At 45.8% G+C, this 23,008-nt stretch overlaps 1 protein-coding gene and 1 long non-coding RNA gene across 3 annotated transcripts in view; one reads left to right on the top strand and one right to left on the bottom strand.

Moving 5' to 3' along the window:
• Positions 1–2,985: 2,985 nt before the first annotated feature.
• Positions 2,986–4,655, top strand: LOC308475499. The gene is made up of 2 exons (XR_013985267.1): positions 2,986–3,523; positions 4,138–4,655. It is a non-coding gene; the product is annotated as an uncharacterized lncRNA (long non-coding RNA).
• A 127-nt stretch (positions 4,656–4,782) lies between these two features.
• DEUP1 (deuterosome assembly protein 1) overlaps positions 4,783–23,008 on the bottom strand; it is a 59,308-nt gene continuing 41,082 nt past the window's right edge. For both annotated transcript variants that reach the window (XM_081002123.1, XM_081002124.1), the window contains exons 11-13: positions 22,689–22,888; positions 10,994–11,282; positions 4,783–5,202 (exon numbers count right to left, since the gene is read on the bottom strand). In XM_081002123.1, coding sequence (XP_080858249.1) covers positions 5,029–5,202; positions 10,994–11,282; positions 22,689–22,888 — 663 coding nt within the window. In that variant the 3' untranslated portion in view covers positions 4,783–5,028. The remainder of the gene's footprint in view (positions 5,203–10,993; positions 11,283–22,688; positions 22,889–23,008) is intronic.

The raw sequence follows: 23,008 nt of genomic DNA, 5'->3' as shown, positions 1-23,008 counted from the left end.
AGCTATGCAAAATGGACTCCTGCTTTCATGTTTCCTGCCTTGGGTTTTAAAGCAGCACTAGGAAGCTGGCTCTCGCCTTCATTTTCATTTCCCACAATGCCTTGTTGTAGCGTTCCTCTGGGGCATTGTAGGAAATTAAAATGGTGGCTAAACCCACCTGCCTGGTGCTGCCTGTTCTGTTGCTGACCTCCACCATTGCCAGGTAAGCCTGACACTGGCTACTTACCTACAGTTGTTGTTGTTTAGTCATTTAGTCGTGTCCGACTTTTCGTGACCCCATGGACCAGAGCACACCAGGCACTCCTGTCTTCCACTGCCTCCCAGTTTGGTCAAACTCATGCTGGTAGCTTCGAGAACACTGTCCAACCATCTCGTCCTCTATTGTTCCCTTCTCCTTGTGCCCTCCATCTTTCCCAACATCAGGGTCTTTTCCAGGGAGTCTTCTCTTCTCATGAGGTGGCCAAAGTATTGGAGCCTCAGCTTCAGGATCTGTCCTTCCAGTGAGCACTCAAGGCTGATTTCCTTAAGAATGGATAGGTTTGATCTTCTTGCAGTCCATGGGACTCTCAAGAGTCTCCTCCAGCACCAATTCTTTGGCAATCAGCCTTCTTTATGGTCCAGCTCTCACTTCAAGGACATATCAGAGGCACTATGATGCTCCCTCAACCTTGGAGCTATCTCTAGCCATATAAACCTGATTAACAGCATCACATGGTATCTAGAGGACCACCTTCGCCCATATGAGTCTGCCCAAACATTGCAGGCACTGCTCAGATTTGTCTTGGTGCCATAGTTACATAGAACAAGAGACCTTGGTACATAGGTCTCTTGTCCTATGTAACTGATTATTGTCTCCCATGACCAGCAGTGGCACTCCATGATCTCCAGCAAAGGTTTTTAAATCCTGCCAAGATCCTTTAACTGAACCCTGGACCTTATTTATGGGTGCCAACACAGAGCTGCAAAGCCTCACCATTATTATTGCAGTCCTCATTCAGCTTTGGTTGCCATCAAGTTTTGCCCAATGTGTGATTTAGTGAAAATGCCGTTTTGGAAAAATACATGCACAGGTACTTAGCAGAGTTCATAGATGCGGGGTGTTCAAGTTTCCCAATGTATGTGTTGTGATGCTTGGGGCAGCACCCTTTGTATTTAGTGTAGCCACCTCTTTAGGGAGGGGAGACAAGGAAACTTTCATTTTTGCTGTCCTAAACAGCTTGCCAAGAGGTTTTTAGGTTCTTGTGTGTGCAGACCTTTCCTAGGGCTGGTGCGAGCTGAATCAGAGAAACACTGTTGTTGTATGAACTGATTTGACTGGAATAAGTCTGGAATGGCTGGTACTGGTAGGGAGAATTCCATTGGAAAATGGGAACAGAAAATCACATGTTCCCCTGAGGTCATGAACGGAAATCATGCAAGGAAATACCAGTTGTATTCAGTACTATTGTTTTAAGTCCACTAATGTTAGGTAATTAATTACATTATTTCGTGCATATATATATATATATATATATATATATATATATCGCTTCCATTGAAATGCATTTAAATTAAATTATGTAGCTAATTAATTACATGAATTTTGGCCATAGGGAATAGCAAGATGAATAACTGAGGTTTTAGCGAAGCCCAACTGTAGCAGAATGGAAACAGCAATGATGGCAATGAACCCGCGTCATGGCAGAAATTGCTGCCTCTTTACACTCCTATCTGTTGGTTACACTTTTCTGGATGTAGCAAATGCAATGCCTGAGAGCTTTGCGCAAGGAATGTGCAACAGTTTTATATATAACAACTTATCACTGCACATGTTCTCAGTGTCTTTAAGTAGGTCAACATTGTTCTTCAAATATGAACACTCCTTTCAGGAAACATTTATTTTTACATAAAAACCTTTTATTTTCAGTAGTGCATAAACTAATTTTTCTTCACAAGAGTCTTTGTTATAGCTGAGTTCTGAGAACATAAGTTGGCTCTAATGTGTCAGTGCAATGCAACCTGGGAGGAAGATAATGTGCCATCCTAATTCAAAGGTATTATTTCATTTCGTTTTTAATTTTGAATACTGCCTTTCTACATTTCTGTATTCAAGGCATTCTCCATTTTTTCCAAAGTGCGGGAAGAAGTTTCTTGACAGCTTAATGGGATTCATTTCCTTTGTCGAAGGAAGTACGGGCAATGTAAAAGAAGTCTTGGAATAATACTTCTTGATTCGCAAATGTGTATGTTTGGCAGGAAGCAATTCTGCAGAGAGGTGCTACGCCAACTCTGTATTAGTCTCCGAAAACAACAGTCCAGCACGCCGTTTCTTTCTACAAAAGGCTTGACATTTGGAAACAGGAGAACAAACTTGGCGCATCGTTGAGGCTGCAATTCCATGGCCCCTGTGATCGCATCCTGGAGATGACTGTGGGATATCAGATCTTGCTCTCAAACCTCTGGCACCAGAGAGGTAGAACGAATACCAAAGCTCTCCTCCCTGCCACTGCGAAATTCTATCCCAACCAACATTGGTGGGACCCCAGAGTGTCTGTCAGGAAGAGTAGCAAGTGAAGAAGAAGAAGAGTTTGGATTTGATATCCCGCTTTATCACTACCCGAAGGAGTCTCAAAGCGGCTGACATTCTCCTTTCCCTTCCTCCCTCACAACAAAGTGATTTGTACTCAGAGGTGTCTCAGCTGCCTGGCCTAAATCTTTCCCTCCCCTTGTTTCCAATGGGAAGAAAGACGTTGTTTGAGGAAAAGCACTGTGGCGTTTGCCCTCCTAGGTGTGTTCGAAAGCACATCAACGTGCAAGTAGAGAAATAGGTACCGCTCCGGTGGGAAGGTAAACAGCGTTTCCATGCGCTGCTCTGATTCGCCAGAAGGGGCTTAGTCATGCTGGCCCCATGACCCGGAAGCTGTACGCTGGCTCCCTTGGCCAATAAAGCAAGATGAGCGCCCCAACCCCAGAGTCGTCCATGACTGGACCTAATAGTCAGGGGTCCCTTTACCTTTATTGTCTACTCTGACTGGCAGCTGCTTTCCAGGGTTTCAGACATTGAGAACCTGGGACTTCCTGCATTTTAAGAGATGCTCTAACTCTGAGCTACAGCCCTTTTCTGAGACTGTGCCTTTATGTTGCAACGTTCGGGGTTTCCCATATCCAGTCCTACACAGATTCCTAATCTGCAACAGATCATCTGTTTCTCAGCCTAACCTACAGGGTTAATATGAAACTAACACAGCTTTGAGGACTTTGGAAACAGGATGGGAAAAATAAATAAATGAAGGTTTTTAGCTGAGCTACTGTTTGCTCTCTCTGTATATTTGCTTTACGGTGCAGTGAAGGACAGACAGAATCCAAGGTGAGGGAGGAGAGGTGTGGGACCCTCTTGAATTATTATATTTTAGCATCTGCTGCAGTTGGCTGGGTTTGTGAACAGGGTGCATCTTTAATAAAAGTTCAATATATTGTTACGGAAATTAGGGGGGGGGGCGGTGCACATCTTTAAAGTTAAATGTTACAAATATTATGCCTGAATGTATCCTTTCAACCATAGCTGTCAACTTGCAGATTTGAAAATAAGGGACCAGCAGCCTTGAAAATAAGGGACCAGCAGCCAAAATAAGGGATCTGCAGCCTCACCTGTTCCAGGCACGCCAGTCTTCCTGTCCTCCTGCAGTCTGGTCAAACTCATGCTGGTAGCTTTGAGAACACTGTCCAACCAACTTTGTAACCAGAGGTTCAACTGAATAGAATCTGAATCACATGCACCACAAGGCCTATGCAGCCTCAATTTAAGATGGCTCCCTGGCCTGGCTTTGCACTGCAAAGTTTGCAGCAGCACGTGCAACAAAATGGCGTCCAGCATTCAAAAACCCCCTCAGCTTGCATTAACTAGCCACACACAAGGCATGCAAGCTCCACCCCACAGTCGTTCTTAGACTTTTTATTGGGTGAGCAACACAGCCAAGAAACACAGGTGGAGCCTCCCTCCTCCCTGGCCGGCAGGGAGGGAGGGAGAGGAGTTGCTTCCTTTGAAATTTAAGGGACATTATTTAAGGGACGTTTAAGGGACATCCATCAATAAGGGACAACAGCGGGACATGGCACTGGAATAAGGGACTGTCCCTTCAAATAAGGGACACTTGACAGCTATGCTTTCAACTTGACAGCTCAGGGAAGTTACCTAGCTTTAAAAATAATATAAAATCAACCCCTTTGCCAGTTTCCTCCATTCCAAAGCTATTTTCCCCTTGAAAAAGGACTCCAGGAAGTGCCCAGAGGTGACACTTGCTGAGCTGATTGTTGGCCAAGGAAAGCCTAATCCCATCACCAGACTTGCCAAGGAGTCCAGACATGCAAAGGAAGTTCTATTGTACTTTGGGTGGTGGGACTTCAGAGGTGTTTGCCTATGCTAATCTTATACCTGAGTCTTGCCCTGCCATGTCTGCTTATGCTAATCTTGTACCAAGACATGTTTGCCAAGGTTAAACTAGTGTAACCCCTGTCTACCCCTCCCCTTTTGTGACATGTCAGTGATGTAGCAATGATGCTGTACGAACTGTATTCTGGGATATGGTGGGAAAGTTTTAAAAGTTTTTGTCACCCCATCCTCGGGGTTCAAATTTCCTCTTTGAACCTATTGCGGAATAAACTTTGGTCTACAGCTATTTGCTGGTTGGTGGCTGGAATCCTTCCTTTATTCCTCAGAGACCCGCGGGCTCTGCCCGATGAGCTGGGTGACTGAGCAGCCTCACACCTAGATTTTTCTGTAACAATATGGACATCTGGTATACATTTAAAGGTTAAAAAGTTTTCATATTTAATTTCCAGGTTTCTTTTTTTTAGATCTCATACACTCTGCAATACACAATATTCCAAATTCATGTTGAAATGAAATCCACAGTCGAAGTATATACAAAATCTCACATTACAAACACTTCTTTGCATAAAGGCAATTCTTTTCCCCCTTTCCCCCTTTTATAAAGCAGCAGCTGATTATTTATTCTGGGATTGTCACTTCATTTTTCTTGTTTTCCAGGCTCATCTGTGCCTGCTTTGCTTGAAAGCGGTGTACTTCTTTATGGTGTTCTCCGACTGCCTTTGCAGCTCTTCAATGTGAGAGTTTAAAACCTGCTCAAAATCTCTCGCTCGCTTCTCCTCCTCTTGTAGGAATTTCTCTGTCACCGTTGCAGGAAATGGAGTCTCTGGGGAAGCCTGAACGACACAAAGAATTGGCACAATTAGGACGGGGTATAATTAGCCAGCTTTTCTTATTAGCTTGCACACTGACAATACTGCACTGGTGAAACAATCTCTCCTTCTTTTGCACCTTCTGTTCCACAGAGTACTTAGCTCAGCCAGTGGTATTACATCCCGCTGGGATAAGTCCGTGTCTATATCGGGACGCCACTGCCATCAAATTGGAAGAAGAAAAACTACAATAACCATGCTGGGACGGATCCCTTATTTAAGGTTCCTTACTATAAAAGTGCATGAACACCAGTATTTTAACATTACTGAAACTCTGCCTCATTTCACATCTTAAATTTGAAGTCTTGATCTATGTGTTTCTTATTCCAAAGAGGTATCCAATCTCTGCATTTGTCTTAAAACCATATGCATCACCATTTTTTTCATAAGCTAACTTAATGCGGCTTGGAGTATAAAGGGTCATGTACGCGGGTTAAACCACAGAGCCTAGGACTTGCTGATCAGAAGGTCGGTGGTTCGAATCCCCGCGACGGGGTGAGCTCCCGTTGCTCGGTCCCTGCTCCTGCCAACCTAGCCGTTCGAAAGCACTCCAAAAAGTGCAAGTAGATAAATAGGTACCGCTCCGGCGGGAAGGTAAACGGCGTTTCCGTGCGCTGCTCTGGTTCACCAGAAGTGGCTTGGTCATGCTGGCCACATGACCCGGAAGCTGTATGCCGGCTCCCTTGGCCAATAAAGCGAGATGAGCGTCGCAACCCCAGAGTCGGCCACGACTGGATCTAATGGTCAGGGGTCCCTTTACTTTTACCACATAAAAACATGCCCATTAAAAAAAATAATCCTGTATCACAAAATAGCAAGCATGGAGGTACAGCACTAAAATAGCATAGCTAAGAGATCAATCGACTAAAATCCTCCTGGAACAATCACATTTGGGCCAGATCCCTAAAAGAATGACATGCTTGGGACAGATCGGTTTCCCAGAAGAGGGCGTTCCACAAAGTAGGCCACTGTCAAAAAGGCAGCAGGTGTATGCTGAACCTCATTTATCCAAGCGATCTGGAGCAAGGCCTTAGATTTTTGAAAGGTGCATGTGGAGAGGAACATATCAAAAGAGGCAGCCCTTGGGGAAATTTAAGGTTTTAAAGGTTAAAACCAACACACTGAATCAAACCTGGGAAGTTTCTGAACAGTTTTCAAGGGCAGATCCTGTGTGTGTGTGTGTGTGTGTGTGTGTGTGTGTGTGTGTGATTATGGCATGAACCAAAGTGGCGTGGTTGTGGCTTAGGCAGGAAGGTTTGTTGTAGCTAGCGTACCACCCAAAGCTTCGAAAGAAAAGCGTACCTCTCACCACTGATGCCAGCTGCACATGCAGCCGCATCAAGGAGTACTCCCAAAGCTGTGATCCTGATATTTTAGGAGCAGTGAAATCACATCCTAAAAAGGCAGGTCAGCTAACCCTGTAGGTTAACCCACTAGCACCGAGGGTTTGTCCTCCCTCCGCTGCTGCCGCCGCTGCCACCTGATCTCCTCAAGAGTAGGGGAACAAGCAGCAGAATCCAAACCTCTGGTTTGGCAACTTCAGCCCATCTACACTCTGCTCTCCCAGCAGCGTAGACCCGGCAGCCTAAACCACATGGCCAGCCCCTGAGGCCAGTACAGCCCAGAAAGCTGATTTAAGCAATTTATTCAAAAGGAGGATGTGTAAATAGAAAGAGGAGAAAGAAATAGCAAGGGTGTGGCTCAAACTTGAAATAAAACATTATAGGTCTAACTACACATCACTTGATCCAAACTAACATTGCTAAACACACGGTCACCTCTGGTCCTGGCAGCTTCAGAAATCAGTTGCAGGTTAGACGGAATCAAGAGGAACAAGAACTGCCTTGAAAGAGTAACCTTCTAAAGAGCCCTTGAGCCAGGTGGGTCTTGATTGACACGTGGCCATGTCCTGCCAATCATCTCTCAGGTCAAGATGGTCAGCTTGACACCTTTTTTTATAGGCTGGTGGTGAGGAGATGGCAGACACCTCCTGGGAGCAGGAAAAGATGGCTGCCGAGGGTGTAATTCACTGCCAGGTTTCTCTATCTCCTTGGTAGATAGAATTTAATTAGGCACTTGTCAGGGCCATCTTCAGCATATCCAGTGCTGTGGTGCAAAGAGCCTTCCTGTGCCCCCCCCCCCCGGTTTCCCAGAGTTGCCAACCTTTTTTAGGGAGGACGGCACTGCCAGCGATGTGCCCAGCTTTGCGGGGCTGGAGGAGGCGGGCAGCGGCTGGAGGGCAGCTCCTCCGGTGGGGAAGAGGCGGAGGCTGGACGCGGCGGCTCCCGGCTCAGCTGGCCGCTTTGTGCCATGGTGGCCACAGCAGATGGAGGCTCCGGGCGCGACGCTGCATGGTGGAGGTGGGCGAGGGCGGCGAGCTGATGCAGGGAGGCACTGCGTCCAGCCTCCGCCTCTTCCCTGGCACCCCCCAGAACTTGGTGCCCTGGCGCCCTGCACCACTAGCCTCTTGGGTAAGATGGCCCTGGCACTTGTGTATTTAAGAAAGGACCTGTCTTCTTGTCCAAAGTATAATGGAGGACAAGAGACCAAACTTCCTCACAGGCTGCACACCTAACTCTGAGTCAGATCATCCATCCACCAACAGCATTTCCAGCTTGTCTGGATTAAGTTTCAATTTGTTCTGTCCCATCCAGTCCTTTGCGGCTGACAGACAGCATTTAAGGGCTCCATTACCTCCCCATGTTCAGAAGGCAATGATTGAGCTGGGTATCATTTACATACGCAGCCAAATCTCTGAACAGCTGCTAAGCAGCATGGGAAGAAAAGAGAAAAACTCCAGAGGCCGCAAGCCAAAGGAAAGAGCAGCGAAGTCCTAGTGCTACCTTCTGGGTCCTACCTCACAGGACTGAGCAGAGCCGACTCGAGATGGGGCTCCTAATAGCCACACCTGCCAAGGCATCCCAGAAATGCACCACAGTTAATGGTGACTAAACACCACTGAGATGGCCAGGAGAATCAACAGGATCACACTCCCTCTGTCCCAGCACAAGTCATGGACAAGGGTAACCAAAACAATTGCAGTCCAAAGCCAGAAAGGAAGAGTCCCTGATAATCGGTTTTACCCAGAAACCCAGAACTAAGTTGCAAAACACACACACACACACACACACACACACACACACACACACTCTCTCTTTGCCAACAGGTAACAGTTCAAATCAGAGCGTTCCTATTATTATTTCCAATAAAAGCTACACTACACTTTACTTCAGTACCAAAGGAAGGAAGCCTTCTCTAAGGGAAGTGTTCATCACTGAGCTGTTTTCACAAAGTGAGGGTCAAGTAGACACAGGACGCCCCGCACTTCTTCAAGAATCTTGTTCATACCTTGTGCGCTGTTTTAAAGGTTTTGAAGCTAAGTGCTTGTTCACACACACATATTAATTGTTTTTTGATTGCAGCATCAAGTGATGCCCTATTACAGGTTAATCACCACACAAGATTTTTCATAGCACTTGACCCCTCTTCCAACAAAATACTTTTGTTGAGAGTGATCCGGAGACCAAGGGAAGCAAATATATTTGTGAGACTTCAGAACAGCTTGAAGGTGCTTCCATTCATAAGGCTGGATTCAACAAAATAGTTGCACAAGGAGGAGCCAGGCCAGTAAGTCCCACTAGTGCAATGGGGCTTTCCTCTCCTCTCCTCTCCCCTGCCCACCCCCACAATTGGCTCAGGGTTCAAATTCAAGTGGCATCGGCATTACGAAAGATGCGGTTTTTAAAACTGAACATCATCATCGTTATCATTCCAACAGTTTTGTGTACTAAGTTTGTTTGTTTATTTCAAATCAAATTTGGCAAAGCAAGGAAGGAGTCAGAGTAGCCTAAGGGGTGATGCAAATCTAGTTTGTGACTAAACCTTCACCTGCCAATTAAATCAATTAAAGCTTATATATCCTTGCACCCACCACACGAATTCGACCTGCTTTTAATTCCCAGGTGCTTGTGGAAATAAAAGTCCTGCAAGGTTGGGGGCTGAGACATGCCGGCCATTAGGACCGTGATGTGGGGCGGTAGTTTTGCACTGGATTCAGCCTCAGTGTCTGTGGTGCCAGAACTCCGAGGATCAAGCAGCTCCCAAGGATCTGTAGCACAGATGGGCAAGATGGCTGAAGCCAATGTGCAATAGCAGCTGATCTTGCCTTATGCTGCAATCCCACCCGGATGGGGTGCAGAGCTTATTTTCAGCCAGAGGACGCTGGAGTGCAGTTCCAGCACCTCTCAGGTGGGCGCCATTGCAGGCCGGCGTACCCCCTGCCCGCTTCTTGCCTTTATGTGTTCATGGGCTGGGTGTTCATCAGTATGCAGATGACACCCAGCTCTACCTCTCCTTTAAATCAGAACCAGTGAAGGCGGTGAAGGTCCTGTGTGAGTGTCTGGAGGCGGTTGGAGGATGGATGGCGGCTAACAGATTGAGGTTAAATCCTGACAAGACAGAAGTACTGTTTTTGGGGGGACAGGGGGCGGGCGGGTGTAAGGGACTCCCTGGTCCTGAATAGGGTAACTGTGCCCCTGAAGGACCAAGTGCGCAGCCTGGGAGTCATTTTGGTCTCACAGCTGTCCATGGAGGCGCAGGTTAATTCTGTGTCCAGGGCGGCTGTCTACCAGCTTCACCTGGTATGCAGGCTAAGACCCTACCTGCCTGCGGACTGTCTTGCCAGAGTGGTGCATGCTCTGGTTATCTCCCGCTTGGACTGCTGTAATGCGCTTTATGTGGGGCTACCTTTGAAGGTAACCCGAAAACTGCAATTAATCCAGAATGCGTCAGCTAGACTGGTGACTGGGAGTGGCCACTGAGACCATATAACACAGGTCCTGAGAGATCTGCATTGGCTCCCAGTACGTTTCTGAGCACAATTCAAAGTGTTGGTGCTGACCTTTAAAGCCCTAAACGGCCTCGGTCCTGTATACCTGAAGGAGCATGTACACCCCCATCGTTCAGCCCGGACACTGAGGTCCAGCGCTGAGGACCTTCTGGCGGTTCCCTCATTGTGAGAAGTGAGGTTACAGGGAACCAGACAGAGGGCCTTCTCGGTAGTGGTGCCCGCCCTGTGGAACACCCTCCCTTCAGATGTGAAGGAAATAAGCAGCTATCCTATCTTTAAAAGACATCTGAAGGCGGCCCTGTTTAGGGAAGTTTTTAATATTTAATGCTGTACTGTTTTTAACATTTGATTGGGAGCCACCCAGAGTGGCTGGGGAGACTCAGCCAGATGGGCGGGGTATAAATAATAAATTATTATAATTATTATTATTATACGCACTTCTGAGAAGCCCCAAACGAACATTTCAAGTCAAAACGGAAGCTGGCCATTGTGTGCAAGTCTACACTTTTTTTTAGATCTCTGACTCTACCTAGCTCCTAGCTGCTCCTAGCTGCAATTGGTCAAGCCACAGGGCGGGGCCAATTCATATTTCCTTTTCTTCTGTCTCCCGCGTAGTCGCAATGGGCTTTAAGCTTTCCAGCTAGGCCTTTACCATTGCATGCGTTTGTGTGAGGGCCCTTCTGACCTGCACATGCCATCTGCTTCCTTTGCACAAGCTGCCTGAGTCTGATTCACCCCATCTCTACTCTGCTCCCTTCAAACCTTTCCTGAACATCCTCAGGAGAGACTTTTCACAGGACTGTCAAGAATGGCGAGAAAGCTCGATTGCCCAGCAACCTTCCACTCGCCCAAGTTGTGGATGCAACCCAGTGTTTCTCTTACAAAACAAGATCTGGAGATTCTTACCATCCGGATTTCATCTGCAACATAGATTTGGCTCAGTAGCGTCTCAGACTTGTTCTTTTCAGAGAGGCAGCTGCTGTAATGTGCTGGATACGCCTCTTGGGGTGATGGAGACCTGCCATCTGCTGTGGGTTCTCGGGTTCTGCTTGGTCTTTGAAGAGGCAGCGTGCAGCTGTTCTCGACGCTGACAATGTCGCCTTGGCCCTGCCAGGAAGGAATCTGCGTCCTGTAGTGCCCGAAGTTTTCGTAAGCTGCAGGTTGCGGTGCCCATTCGCTTTCGTTCTGCGCAGGTCTAAAAGAGGAATTAAAAGGTTTACAAGCTGGTTTATTGCCAGGAAATATTTGCTGACATGAAACAGTCTTTTCCAAAATGTCCCATGGAATGTGGCTTTACAGGACTCCAGAGTGAGGTCTCCTTTTGGGCTGGAGGGCAGAAGAAACATTCAACTTTGAAATTTGGCTTGACTTTTGCCAAATTTGTGTGGGATGTGAAACACCAGAACAGTCAAGTACAACATTCCTAGAGTGAACATGTTTACACATGGGGAGGAATGTTTGTCCAGCCAGCAGGTAAACTTCCTGTTTCCTTCTGGGCTGGAACAGACTTCCTCTGCTTGTGACTAGAGGTGGGCGTGGCCTCACTTGTGCAGGTAACGACAAAAGCACAGGGCAGGGCAGCAATCTCTCTCTCTTTCACTACATGCATAGAAGAAGCAACATCTGCTTAGCCAAAGATGCTCTCTTGGCTCCAGCCAAGAGGACAAAGGGACTGTCTTCTTATGAGATAGATTCTAGGTGTATGTTACTTTTCTAAGCTAAGTCTACCTTCTGGGATCCGATAGTGAACAGAATGATATGTGAGTAAACCTTTTTATACTTTTGTAGAAGACTGTGTCGTGCCTTATCTTTTTTGAGGGAATAAGGGGGAAATACCAGAACAGTTATTATAAAGGCTGTGCTTCGGTTCTTACACTGTTTAAGAACATGCACATTTGATTTGGCTTTAAATGTGAACCAAATTCAATTTCTCCCCCCTCCTTAGTGAGTGGTAGCCTTCAGTAATGCCTGCTGCCAAATCTCACACTGAGGCTTTCTTGGAGATTACACACTTCTGATTCTATACAGCTACAAACTGAAGGAAACAATTGTGAAGTTATTAGCAATGACTCAATTATTATTTTTTTTATTTTTGGTTTCCACTGGGCAAATGTTACCAAGATGCATAAACATAAACAGCACAAAGACATTAGCATGGCATCTGGAAATTGCCAATTACCAACTCATTTCCCCCAAAAAACCTCACCACATGTTTTCTATTTTTACTATCTCAGAGATATCCTTTTACCCTTCATTCCTTGGCATAATTGCCATGGAAACAGAACAGCAAATTAAAATAGAAAAACATGGTTTATGTCCGCAATAAAATAAAATATACCCTAGAGTCAAAATAAGCTAGCAACAATAGCTTGATTTGTCTGCTTCTGTTTGATGTTTGATAATATAACTGAGGCTTTTGGGAGAAAATATTGGTGCCTTTCCTGATTTACAAAACCAGAACCTAGATACTAGGATTTCTGGCATATGTTTAAAACTATGTATGAATTTTCATGTTGAGGCACCACAATTTGTGGATAAACTATATGGACTTGACATCCGCATTAAATCAATCTATATTCATATTTGCCTAGCGATCGCTGCTGTGGTTTTAACAATTAAGTCTGGATTGTGTGCTCTACCAACAACCCAGTTGTGGCACCTTGTTCTCATCACAGCACGCTCCCAAAGTCAACCACTGAAACTTTATGCGTCTCACAATAGTCTATGGAATAGCCAAGAGGTCCATAGTCCACATAGGAAATCCTTGCCCATTCTGACAACCAGTTGTTAATAAATAATAATAATAATAATTTATACCCCGCCCATCTAGCTGAGTTTCCCCAGCCACTCTGGGCGGCTTCCAATCAAGTGTTAAAAACAATACAGTATTAAATATTAAAAACTTCCCTAAACAGGGCTGCCTTCAGATCTCTTTTAAAAAGAAGATAGCTGCTTATTTCCTTCACATCTGAAGGGAGGGCATTCCACAGGGCGGGTGCCACTACCGAGAAGGCCCTCTGTCTGGTTCCCTGTAACCTCACTTCTCGCAGTGAGGGAACCGCCAGAAGGCCCTCGGTGCTGGACCTCAGTGTCCAGGCTGAACGATGGGGGTTAAGATTTTGCTACCCCCAGATCAGAGAATGGTGTTGCACGATCCAGGTAAGCGATCTTAGCATATACATTTCTGTCTACCCATCAGCCTGGCCCTATTTTGCAAAGGAAAAGGAATTAGTAGCCTCTTGGGAGATGTTCGAGGTAGGGCAGTTTTGCTACACAAATTCTGAGGACCAGGTGCAGGTGGGGTCATCCATGGGATGTTCAAGCAAAGGTAAAGGAGTTCTGGAAAGATTTCAGCTGGGGTTCATCTTGGATTTGGAAGACAAGTAACCATTTGCGTTGCTCTGACAAGTCCCATCAATGGGCAGAGAGGGTGTTGTGCGAGAAAGGAATGAGTGCTAGGAATTCAAGCAACTTTGGAAGGCGAGAAATCACTGGAGTTCGACAGCAGCAGATCTGTAGGGTAGCAAGGCTCAGATGGATTATTGGGGGAAACTGCAAAGCCAATGACCCCCCTCCAAATCAGCACTCTCTGGAAGTTTTTATGGGTTTGTTGTTGTTGTTTAGTCGCTTAGTCGTGTCCGACTCTTCGTGACCCCATGGACCAGAGCATGCCAGGCACTCCTGTCTTCCACTGCCTCCCACAGCTTGGTCAAACTCCTGCTGGTAGCTTCGAGAACACTACCCAACCATCTCGTTCTCTGTCGTCCCCTTCTCCTTGTGCCCTCCATCTTTCCCAACATCAGGGTCTTTTCCAGGGAGTCTTCTCTTCTCATGAGGTGGCCAAAGTATTGGAGCCTCAGCTTCAGGATCTGTCCTTCCAGCGAGCACTCAGGGCTGATTTCCTTCAAAATGGATAGGTTTGATCTTCTTGCAGTCCATGGGACTCTCAAGAGTCTCCTCCAGCACCATAATTCAAAGCATCAATTCTTCGGCGATCAGCCTTCTTTATGGTCCAGCTCTCACTTCCATACATCACTACTGGGAAAACCATGGCTTTAACTATACGGACCTTTGTTGGCAAGGTGATGGTCTCTACTTTATGGGTTTACAGGTCCTCAACTGAGCCCGTCTCTCTGGTGTATCTCAGACTCAGGGCCTGTCCAATGAACACTCATGTCTCACAAGGCCCCAGTACTAATTCTCAGGCATTTCACATATTGACATATTTCTACCTCCCAGAATTGCAGTCAGGTTACTTTTTCTTTTTACTCCTTCCCTTGTGAAATTTTGGTCCTCTGCCTTTGTTTTAATTAAAAAAAAATCAGTGTGATATTTCCTAACATGAACATTTTTGCAAGCAGTTTCCCCTAGAATAAATCATTTTTATATGTTGCCTTTACCAATATATGCATTTTGATGCATACGTTCCCATAATATGCACGATTTTCTACATCTTATTTGGTTAGAGAACTACACTACAAAATTTAGGGGAAATGTGAATTTCAATGCACAGCTGTCTTTCAGTTTGCATATTCTTTTGGAAAGAGCAAATAGCTTTGCCGTAAAAGCCAAACTAGAATGAATTTCTCTTCTTCTTCCTACCATTTAAAATATTTCATCTTATCCAAACTTCATACCTTCTTCTTTCGCTTTAAGTAGGCAATTCAGGATTATTTTTCAACTGTGTGTGTCAGTATTTATGAAACATTTAAGGTAATTCAGTGGGCGACTGGCTAAAAATGAACGAGCCAGAGAGATATTTACAAATTATTTCTTTCTATTGAGCTCAGGATATTGTTATATATTGCGCTGCTCTTTCATGGCGCGTATGAGTTTAATGTGATATTAATTTATTCAGTACCATCTGAAATGCTGCAGCTTTTCATGTCAACTCAATGGGGAGCACTAAAAATCACAAAAAAAGCATTGAAACACTTTTAATGAAACTTTAAAAAACTGAAACTGGCAGGAGAGAAAGAGATGATAGATGGCAGGTGTAGTTCAAGATGCTTATTAAAATAATCTCCTGCTGAGCAGTTTACATCTCACACTGGCTTCTCTGGCCCTCACTTAATTTTTTTTATTATTAGACAGTATTAACATATTCTCTGTGGCTTGTAAAATGAAAAGCAAGGGGGAGAATCAAGATAATATATTACAAAAGGTTGTATCCAAAGTAGTGCTGAGAAGCAGGGCAGCGGGAGTTCTGTTGCATTAGGGGAAATCCTTTTGCTGATGGACCGTCCCATCCAAAAGTTTATGTGGCTATGGCACAAAAGGTTATGTCTATTTCTAAGATTTGGAAGCACCTGACTTAGCACCAAAGACCTCTTCTGAAATATCGTACATAGTTCTGGGCTGGATAACCTTAGATATATGGCTCTGAGAGCAGATTCAGTATACAAGATGTGTTGGTGGGGGGAAATATAGAAAAGAGAATTTCTGGATGCCAAGATTCAAGTTTGGGACAACCCCAGTAGAGATTAAAAAACCAGAAGACATGCAGCAAAGCAAAGCGTATAAATACAGTAGTACCTTGGGTTACGTACGCTTCAGGTTACAGACGCTTCAGGTTACAGACTCCACTAACTCAGAAATAGTACCTTGGGTTAAGAACTTTGCTTCAGGATGAGAACAGAAATCGTGCAGCGGTGGTGCAGCGGGAGGCCCCAATAGCTACATTGGTACCTCAGGTTAAGAACAGTTTCAGGTTAAGAACGGACCTCCAGAATGAATTAAGTTCTTAACCCGAGGTACCACTGTATAGGCTGTTAGACCTTTAAAATATGTGCCCCTCCAAGTGAATTCCAAAAGGTCCCCTTAAAAAGTTTCTTTCCAAAGTTTCTACCTTCTATCAGCATAGGAAAAGACAACACATTTGGCAAGTTAAAAATGGGCTTACTTACAAACGCTTCAAAGGTCAGGTTCATGCACTTCCAAAAAGTTGTGCAGGTAGAACTTAGCTTAGTTACAAAATGGTGTAAGTTTCTAGATCATTGGTATAGGAACTCAAGAGAGTCAGGGAACAACCAGCTCAAACCTCTCCACACGCTGAGCATCTCAAGTAGACTTAATACAAAAGTAGGCTTGATTACAAGTGGCCTGGCAGGACAGCCTGCTCTATGGCATTAACCCCTTTATGCACTAACTAGACATGTTGGTTATATGAGGCTGGCTATCCCACAACATGAGACTAAGGAGATCGTAAAATATCTGTTCTTTCTCATCTTGCAATTCAATTTTAGAGAATCTGCAATAACGCATACAATATTCTTTTTGAGGTAATCTCTTAAGAAATACCCTTAATGAACTAAGAAAAAGCTTGAGCTTCAATAAGATTCACAAATCCCAGACAAAGTTGATCTCCTTCATCCCAGGCTGGGACAAAGAACGCAACTTCCCCCAAAGAATCACGAGAGCTGTAATTTCTCCTACACAGAGCTACAATACCCAGCATCCCGAACTATAGTTCCCAGGATTGTATGAGGAAAGTAATGTGCTTAGGAAGTGAGAGAGGCTGAAATCTGTCCCATTCTTGTTCATCACTGCAGCCGACAGTGGGCCAATCAGAACACAGAGAAGAAAAACTATAGAGGTAAAAAACTATAGAGGAGCAACTATCCACATTTTATCAATAAGCCAAGACCTGCAACTGTGGTTCTAATGCCTGTAGTGTTGGTAGTTTTCCCCAGTGGGCAGATGCTCCCTGTTTCTGCCATATACAAATGGAAAATTAGTACAGTCGTACCTTGGAAGTCGAACGGAATCCAACTTTTGAAACGGTTCGGAAACCAAGGTGTGGCTTCCAATTGGCTGCAGGAAGCTTCTGCAGCCAATCAGAAGCCATGTAAGCTGTGTCGGACGTCCGGGTTCCAAAGAACGTTTGCAAACCGGAACAATCACTTCTGGGTTTGTAGTGTTTGGGACCCAAAACGATTGACTTGCAAGTCTTTCGAGATCCAAGGTACGGCTGTATTGTGGAAGAAGAAAAACAGGATTTTCCATTAAATGTTTTCAGAATCAGGAAAGCCTCCATGTGAGCCTTGTGCCAAATTCAATAACAGTTAGAAATTATTGCTACACAGATAAATAAAAATAAATAAATTCCCACGCCAGACCTCTGAGGTTTACAAGGGGTGAAGCTTGTTGCACCACCTTTGCAGAATGCAGAGGTAAATTGGTTATTATTTTGAAGAAATCCTAGCAAGATGCCTAAAAGCAAGGAATAGCAGGTGTTTAAGACAATCCAAGGCAATTTAATAGGAATAAAACACACACGCCCATGTGTTTCATCAGGACTTATCATAAAAGCTTCATAGCTCGGTTAATATATATGCCAATTTCTCACTCATCTACAAGTCTATGGCTAGACCTCAGCGGTGTGCTTCCATTATTAACTAGTTGCTGTATAGATTACGTTTCCAATTCTGATGGAGCCGTGAAACTGATAATAGCGTGTAGGGCAGTACTGATGTGATTGTCATGGAATTTACTCTGGGCGCTTCCAGTCTGTCACAGTTTCCGGGTGGGATTCAGTCACGCATTGGCAGGTTCAGGTTGTGCAACTGTAGTTGGGATGCCTTGCATAGCTAAAAGATCAGTCCTTTTTTGAGATAAGGAAAGTGATGAGAAAATGCTCTGGAAAGGAGAAGATGTTTTGATGCAACGTCATCTAGCCTCCGCCAACAAATCAGACCCGAGTTCTCATTAAACAGCCAACATTGTCTAATCTCCCTGCAAATAAATCAGGATGAGTGCTAGAGCAATTCCCCTGTGAGGGGAAAAAAGGTAGTAATAACTGGGCTTTTTTAGTTACAGGTAGGTAGCCGAGTTGGTCTGCCGTAGTCAAAACAAAATAAAAAAAATCCTTCCAGTAACACCTTTGTTGTTGTTTAGTCGTTTAGTCGTGTCCGACTCTTCGTGACCCCATGGACCAGAGCACACCAGGCAATCCTGTCTTCCATTGCATCCTGCAGTTTGGTCAAACTCACACTGGTAGCTTCGAGAACACTATCCAACCATCTCGTCCTCTGTCGTCCCCTTCTCCTTGTGCCCTCAATCTTTCCCAACAGCAGGGTCTTTTCCAGGGAGTCTTCTCTTCTCATGAGGTAGCCAAAGTATTGGCGCCTCAGCTTCAGGATCTGTCCTTCCAGTGAGCACTCAGGGCTGATTTCATTCAGAATGGATAGGTTTGATCTTCTTGCAGTCCATGGAACTCTCAAGAGTCTCCTCCAACACCATAATTCAAAAGCATCAATTCTTCAGCGATCAGCCTTCTTTATGGTCCAGCTCTCACTTCCATACATCACTACTGGGAAAACCATAGCTTTAACTATACAGACCTTTGTTGGGAAGGTGATATCTCTGCTTTTTAAGATGCTGTCTACGTTTGTCATTGCTTTTCTCCCAAGAAGCAGGCGTCTTTTAATTTTGCGGCTGCTGTCACCATCTGCAGTGATCATGGAGCCTTAGAGACCAACTAAGTTTGTTCTTGGTATAAGCGTACATGTGCATGTATCTGAAGAAGTGTGCATGCACACGAAAGCTCATACCAATAACAAACTTAGTTGGTCTCTAAGGTGCTACTGGAAGGAATTTTTTTATTTTGTTTGGGCTTTTTTAATTTTAAGAAAAAGCAAGTAAGAGGGGAGGAGACATGACAGAGGCATAATAAAAAAAATATGCACCGTGTTAGAAGATGCTAGAATCTGGGGTCATCCAACGAAGCAAAAGGTTGGAGGATCCAGGACAGAAAAAGAAGCAGCTTGCCTTCATACAGTAAATAAACTATGGCATTGGCTATCACAAGATGCAACTTGGATGGCTTGAAAATGAGATTAGGCAAGGCTGTCTATGGCTATGGCTCAAGATCGCCAGCCTCAGAGACAGTGCTGTTGGCATCCAACTGGCATGGGAGAAAATGATGGAGTGTGCATTGGGGGTGAATTCAAACTGTTGGAAGGTTTCAGCACCTGCTGTGGCTGTAGAGACCAATATGGGAGAGACATGTTTTGTTGCAGCTGGGGCAGATGAAGGCGTCTGGTTGCGCTGCTGCAGATGCACCATGGTCTTTCTTCTCTCTGTGCTCCTCCCAGCAGTCATTCCGCCTCTGGTCACTACTACAGATGCACAACCTGACTGTCTCCAGGCACCGAACATGCTTGGAATGTGGGCTTGGAAGAGCACATCTTTGTTTGAGACTCTGTCATGCCACGTGATGCCCAAAATCTTCCTGATGCGGTGCAAGCGGAAGGCATTGAGGTGTCACTCCTGGAGGTTGCAAGTTGCTGATGACTCACTACAATAAAGCAGCATGCTCAACATGCAAACTTCGTAGACCTTCATCTTGGTGGTGGACGTCAGAGACAGTATGTTTCTGTTTAACAGCTGATGGGGCAATTGTATGCAGTTTAACAACTGGGAGAGGGCAATTGTGCTCACGTGCTGCTTGTGAGTGTGCTGGTCCCGGGGGATTACTGTGCTGCGTGGTCCAAGTCCAGTCCGAGGTCGAGGGTGTGGTATGGAGGCTGTCCGTCAAGGCAGAAGCGGGGTCCAAGGCAAGGAGTCGGGTGTGGTCCGGAGCTCTGGCAGAAGAGCAGGACAGGGTGCCGGAAGGAACAGGTTACCAACGATGTTGCTCCCGCAACCTGGGACTGGGCTGACTGGCTTTTATCTGCCCCGAGGCATAGGGTGGTCCCGGCCCACAGGTGACTCGCCTCGCATGGCCTGGAGGCGAGCACTCCTCCTGCGAGAACATAGTTCCCTCCGCCTCTCTGCCCTGAGCCTCTGCAGCTCAGGAGAGGCTGGAGGGTTACTGGACCCAGAGGCAACCTCACCTTCCCCTGACGGGGCTGAGAGTGGAGCACCTATAGGCAATGGGTCACCTCCAGAGCCAGAGCAGATTCAGCTGGTGTCTGCTCCTGAGGATCTGGCACAGGTGAGGGCCCTTCAGATTCAAGCCCCAGCCCCGGCTCAGCTGGTCCTGGAGGCGGGGACTCCTGTGCAGGCTGGGATTCCTCAGGTTCAGCCTCTGAATCAGATTCCCAGGCCATCACAGTGAGCTTCCTACCACCGTGTGCTTGGCCACTGTGAGACCAGAATGATGGTCTCTAGACCATCATTCTGGGTCCTTGTTCTGATCCAGCTGGGCTCTTCTTGTGTTTTTATGTCACCCTTTTTCTGCCTTGAAAGAAACCCATTAACGGAGAGCCGTTCAAGAGGGGCAAGGCCCCCGTTTCTCCTTGGCAGAGGTCTAGAGCCGAGCAATCCCATCAAAGATGCATTTTCTTTCAGGTCATGTAACCCATTACGATCGCATTATAATTGTCCCCCAACTGTTGTGGAATGTCCTGCTCCCTTGGTTAACGTGTGAAGGATAGCAGTGTGCTCATCTTCCCTGGCTTGCTCCCTGCTATAACGGATATAATTGCAAATGCACTGTCAGACAGAGCCTCCCAATAAACTACAGTGTCCTGAAGTGTCATTAGAGAAGAGCAAATGGGGTCAAGCTCACTTTCAATACGCTGCCATCTCCAAAGCAGCGGGGATGAGGGAGGGATGGAAAACAGCCACATAAACCACAAGGCTCTCGGACAGTCATTATAACACCTCACCATAAGAGGCATTCTACAGATTGTGGAGGGACTCCCTTTTCCTCCTGAGATGTCCTATCCCTTAGTGAAAGAATTGTTTCCCAACTCTCCATTTCCAAAGAAGAACTGCACAAGACGGCAGGGCACAAAAATATTTTTTTGCATGTTGAAATCTTTTATTAAAGTTTTTCATGATAAGAGAATAGAGAATGAGCAGGAAGAAGAAAGGAAATAGAGAAGAAAAAGGAAAGGGGAAAAGAACAATAAAGAAAAATAAAAAGGACTTCTGATTTTCCATTTCATAAGAAAAAGGCATTTAAGGCATTCAGTCCACAATGACTAACAACAACAACAACAACAACAACAACAACAACAATAATAATAATAATAATATATTATTTATACCCCGCCCATCTGGCTGAGTTTCCCCAGCCACTCTGGGCATTTCCCAATCAAGTGTTAAAAACAATACAGCATTAAATATTAAAAACTTCCCTAAACAGGGCTGCCTTCAGATGTCTTTTAAAGATAGGATAGTTGCTTATTTCCTTCACATCTGAAGGGAGGGCGTTCCACAGGGCGGGCGCTACTACTGAGAAGGCCCTCTGCCTGGTTCCCTGTAACCTCACTTCTTGCAATGAGGGAACCACCAGTAGGCCCTCGGCACCAGTGGCGTAGCGTGGGTTGTCAGCACTCGGGGGCAAGGTAAGTAATTTGCGCCCCCTAACCCATGGATTTTAGTAGGGGCAGAGAGCTGCGAGTGCGAGCGGCCCCCCCCCCGATGTTGCGCCCGGTGCGGCCGGCCCCCCCTGCACCCCCCACGCTACGCCACTGCTCGGCACTGGATCTCAGTGACTGGGCTGAACGACATCTTCTCTACTTTCTGTTAAGCAATATTTCCTTTCAATAAAAGCATCTCAAAATCACTCATTTCCTTTCCCCATGAAAAGTCCAAGAGGACTTTCCAAATTATTACTCCTAATAGTAAATGTCATCTGAGCTTCTTCAACTTGACCTCCGGTAATTCCCACCACCATGCCTCCATGCTGAGTGACAACAGTAAATTCTTCCGCTGTGTCCGTGTTAGTGTCTCTCCACTGTGATCGCATATTGAAACAACATTCCTTAATTGAAGAGCGCAAAATGATTCTGTACAAAACCCTGTTAAGAACTGTGTGGCATGGAATGTTGAGAGACTGACATTTCTTTCCACTTTTCACAAATTCTCCAAGTGTGGGCAGGTGACACACATGCCAAGTCTGACTCCAGTATCCCAGGGCATGCTGTGCCCAGCTCCTTGAAGTCCCTGACAGTCCTTGTGCTTAGCAAGGCTAGCACCTTCCCACCCTCCTATGTTTTACAGCTGCAAAGGAGAACTGTGTCTTAGATGCTAGGATCCAGGCTGCTGATGCTAAACAGCTGCTTCAAGCTAGAGGCATATGGTTTAGCTGCTTTTGGAAAGAGAGAGTTGACCAGGTTGACCATTTGGCCAGCAAGGCACCTCTTATGTCAGGAGTCCCCAAACTAAGGTCTGCGGGCTGGATAAGGCCCGAGGGACTCGTTTATCCAGCCCGCGGCGACCCCCGCTGCCCACACTTACCGGCACTGCACTGTGTAGCTGCCCACTTCTGGGTCGGAGGAGCACTGGAAATAGCTTGTGCGCATGCACAAGCGTTGTGCGCATGTGCAAACATTGTGCGCATGTGCAATGTTATTTCCTGTGCACATCCGGGTCGGAGGAGGCCCGTGCACATGCACACAAGCTATTTCCGGTGCTCCTCCAACCTGGAAGTGCGCCGGAAATAGCGTGTGCGCACACATATGGCCATGCGCTCCCCGGCACGATTGGCGCTGGAGACACCAGCCTGAGGCACGGTAAGTTTGCTGAGCCCTGTCTTATGTCAATTGCAGAGCAATTCCCCTCCACCCGCCCTGAAGACGTCAGAGAAGAAAAAAGAATAGCTACGGAGAGACAAAGTGCAGTTATTTGTGTACTGTCATGCACCTACCTCTCTTCTTTCTCTTCCACTTTTACTGCCGTCTGCTTGGCACAATTTCTTCCAAAGTACATAATGGGGTTCACTCGCAAAGGCATTTCTTTGTCCTTTGGCAATTTCGCAAGGTCATTGCGTAACATTCCACTCTCGCGCTCCAGCTTTTCGATGGAATCGGAATAGGCCGCGTGTTCTTTCTTGGACAAATCTATCATCTGTTGAAGGAATTGTTTTGTTTTATGTTTGTTTGTTTTTTTATAAAAAAGATCAGTTTGTTTACAACTTCATCATAATTGAATTCACACAATTCAACAAAGAAACAGGCACGGGGCAAT

This window comes from Podarcis pityusensis, assembly GCF_964106645.2.
Source record: "Podarcis pityusensis genome assembly, chromosome: 4".
Lineage (NCBI taxonomy): Eukaryota > Metazoa > Chordata > Lepidosauria > Squamata > Lacertidae > Podarcis > Podarcis pityusensis.
The sequence above is the reverse complement of the archived record's forward strand: the minus strand, read 5'-3'. Positions and strand labels throughout refer to the sequence as shown.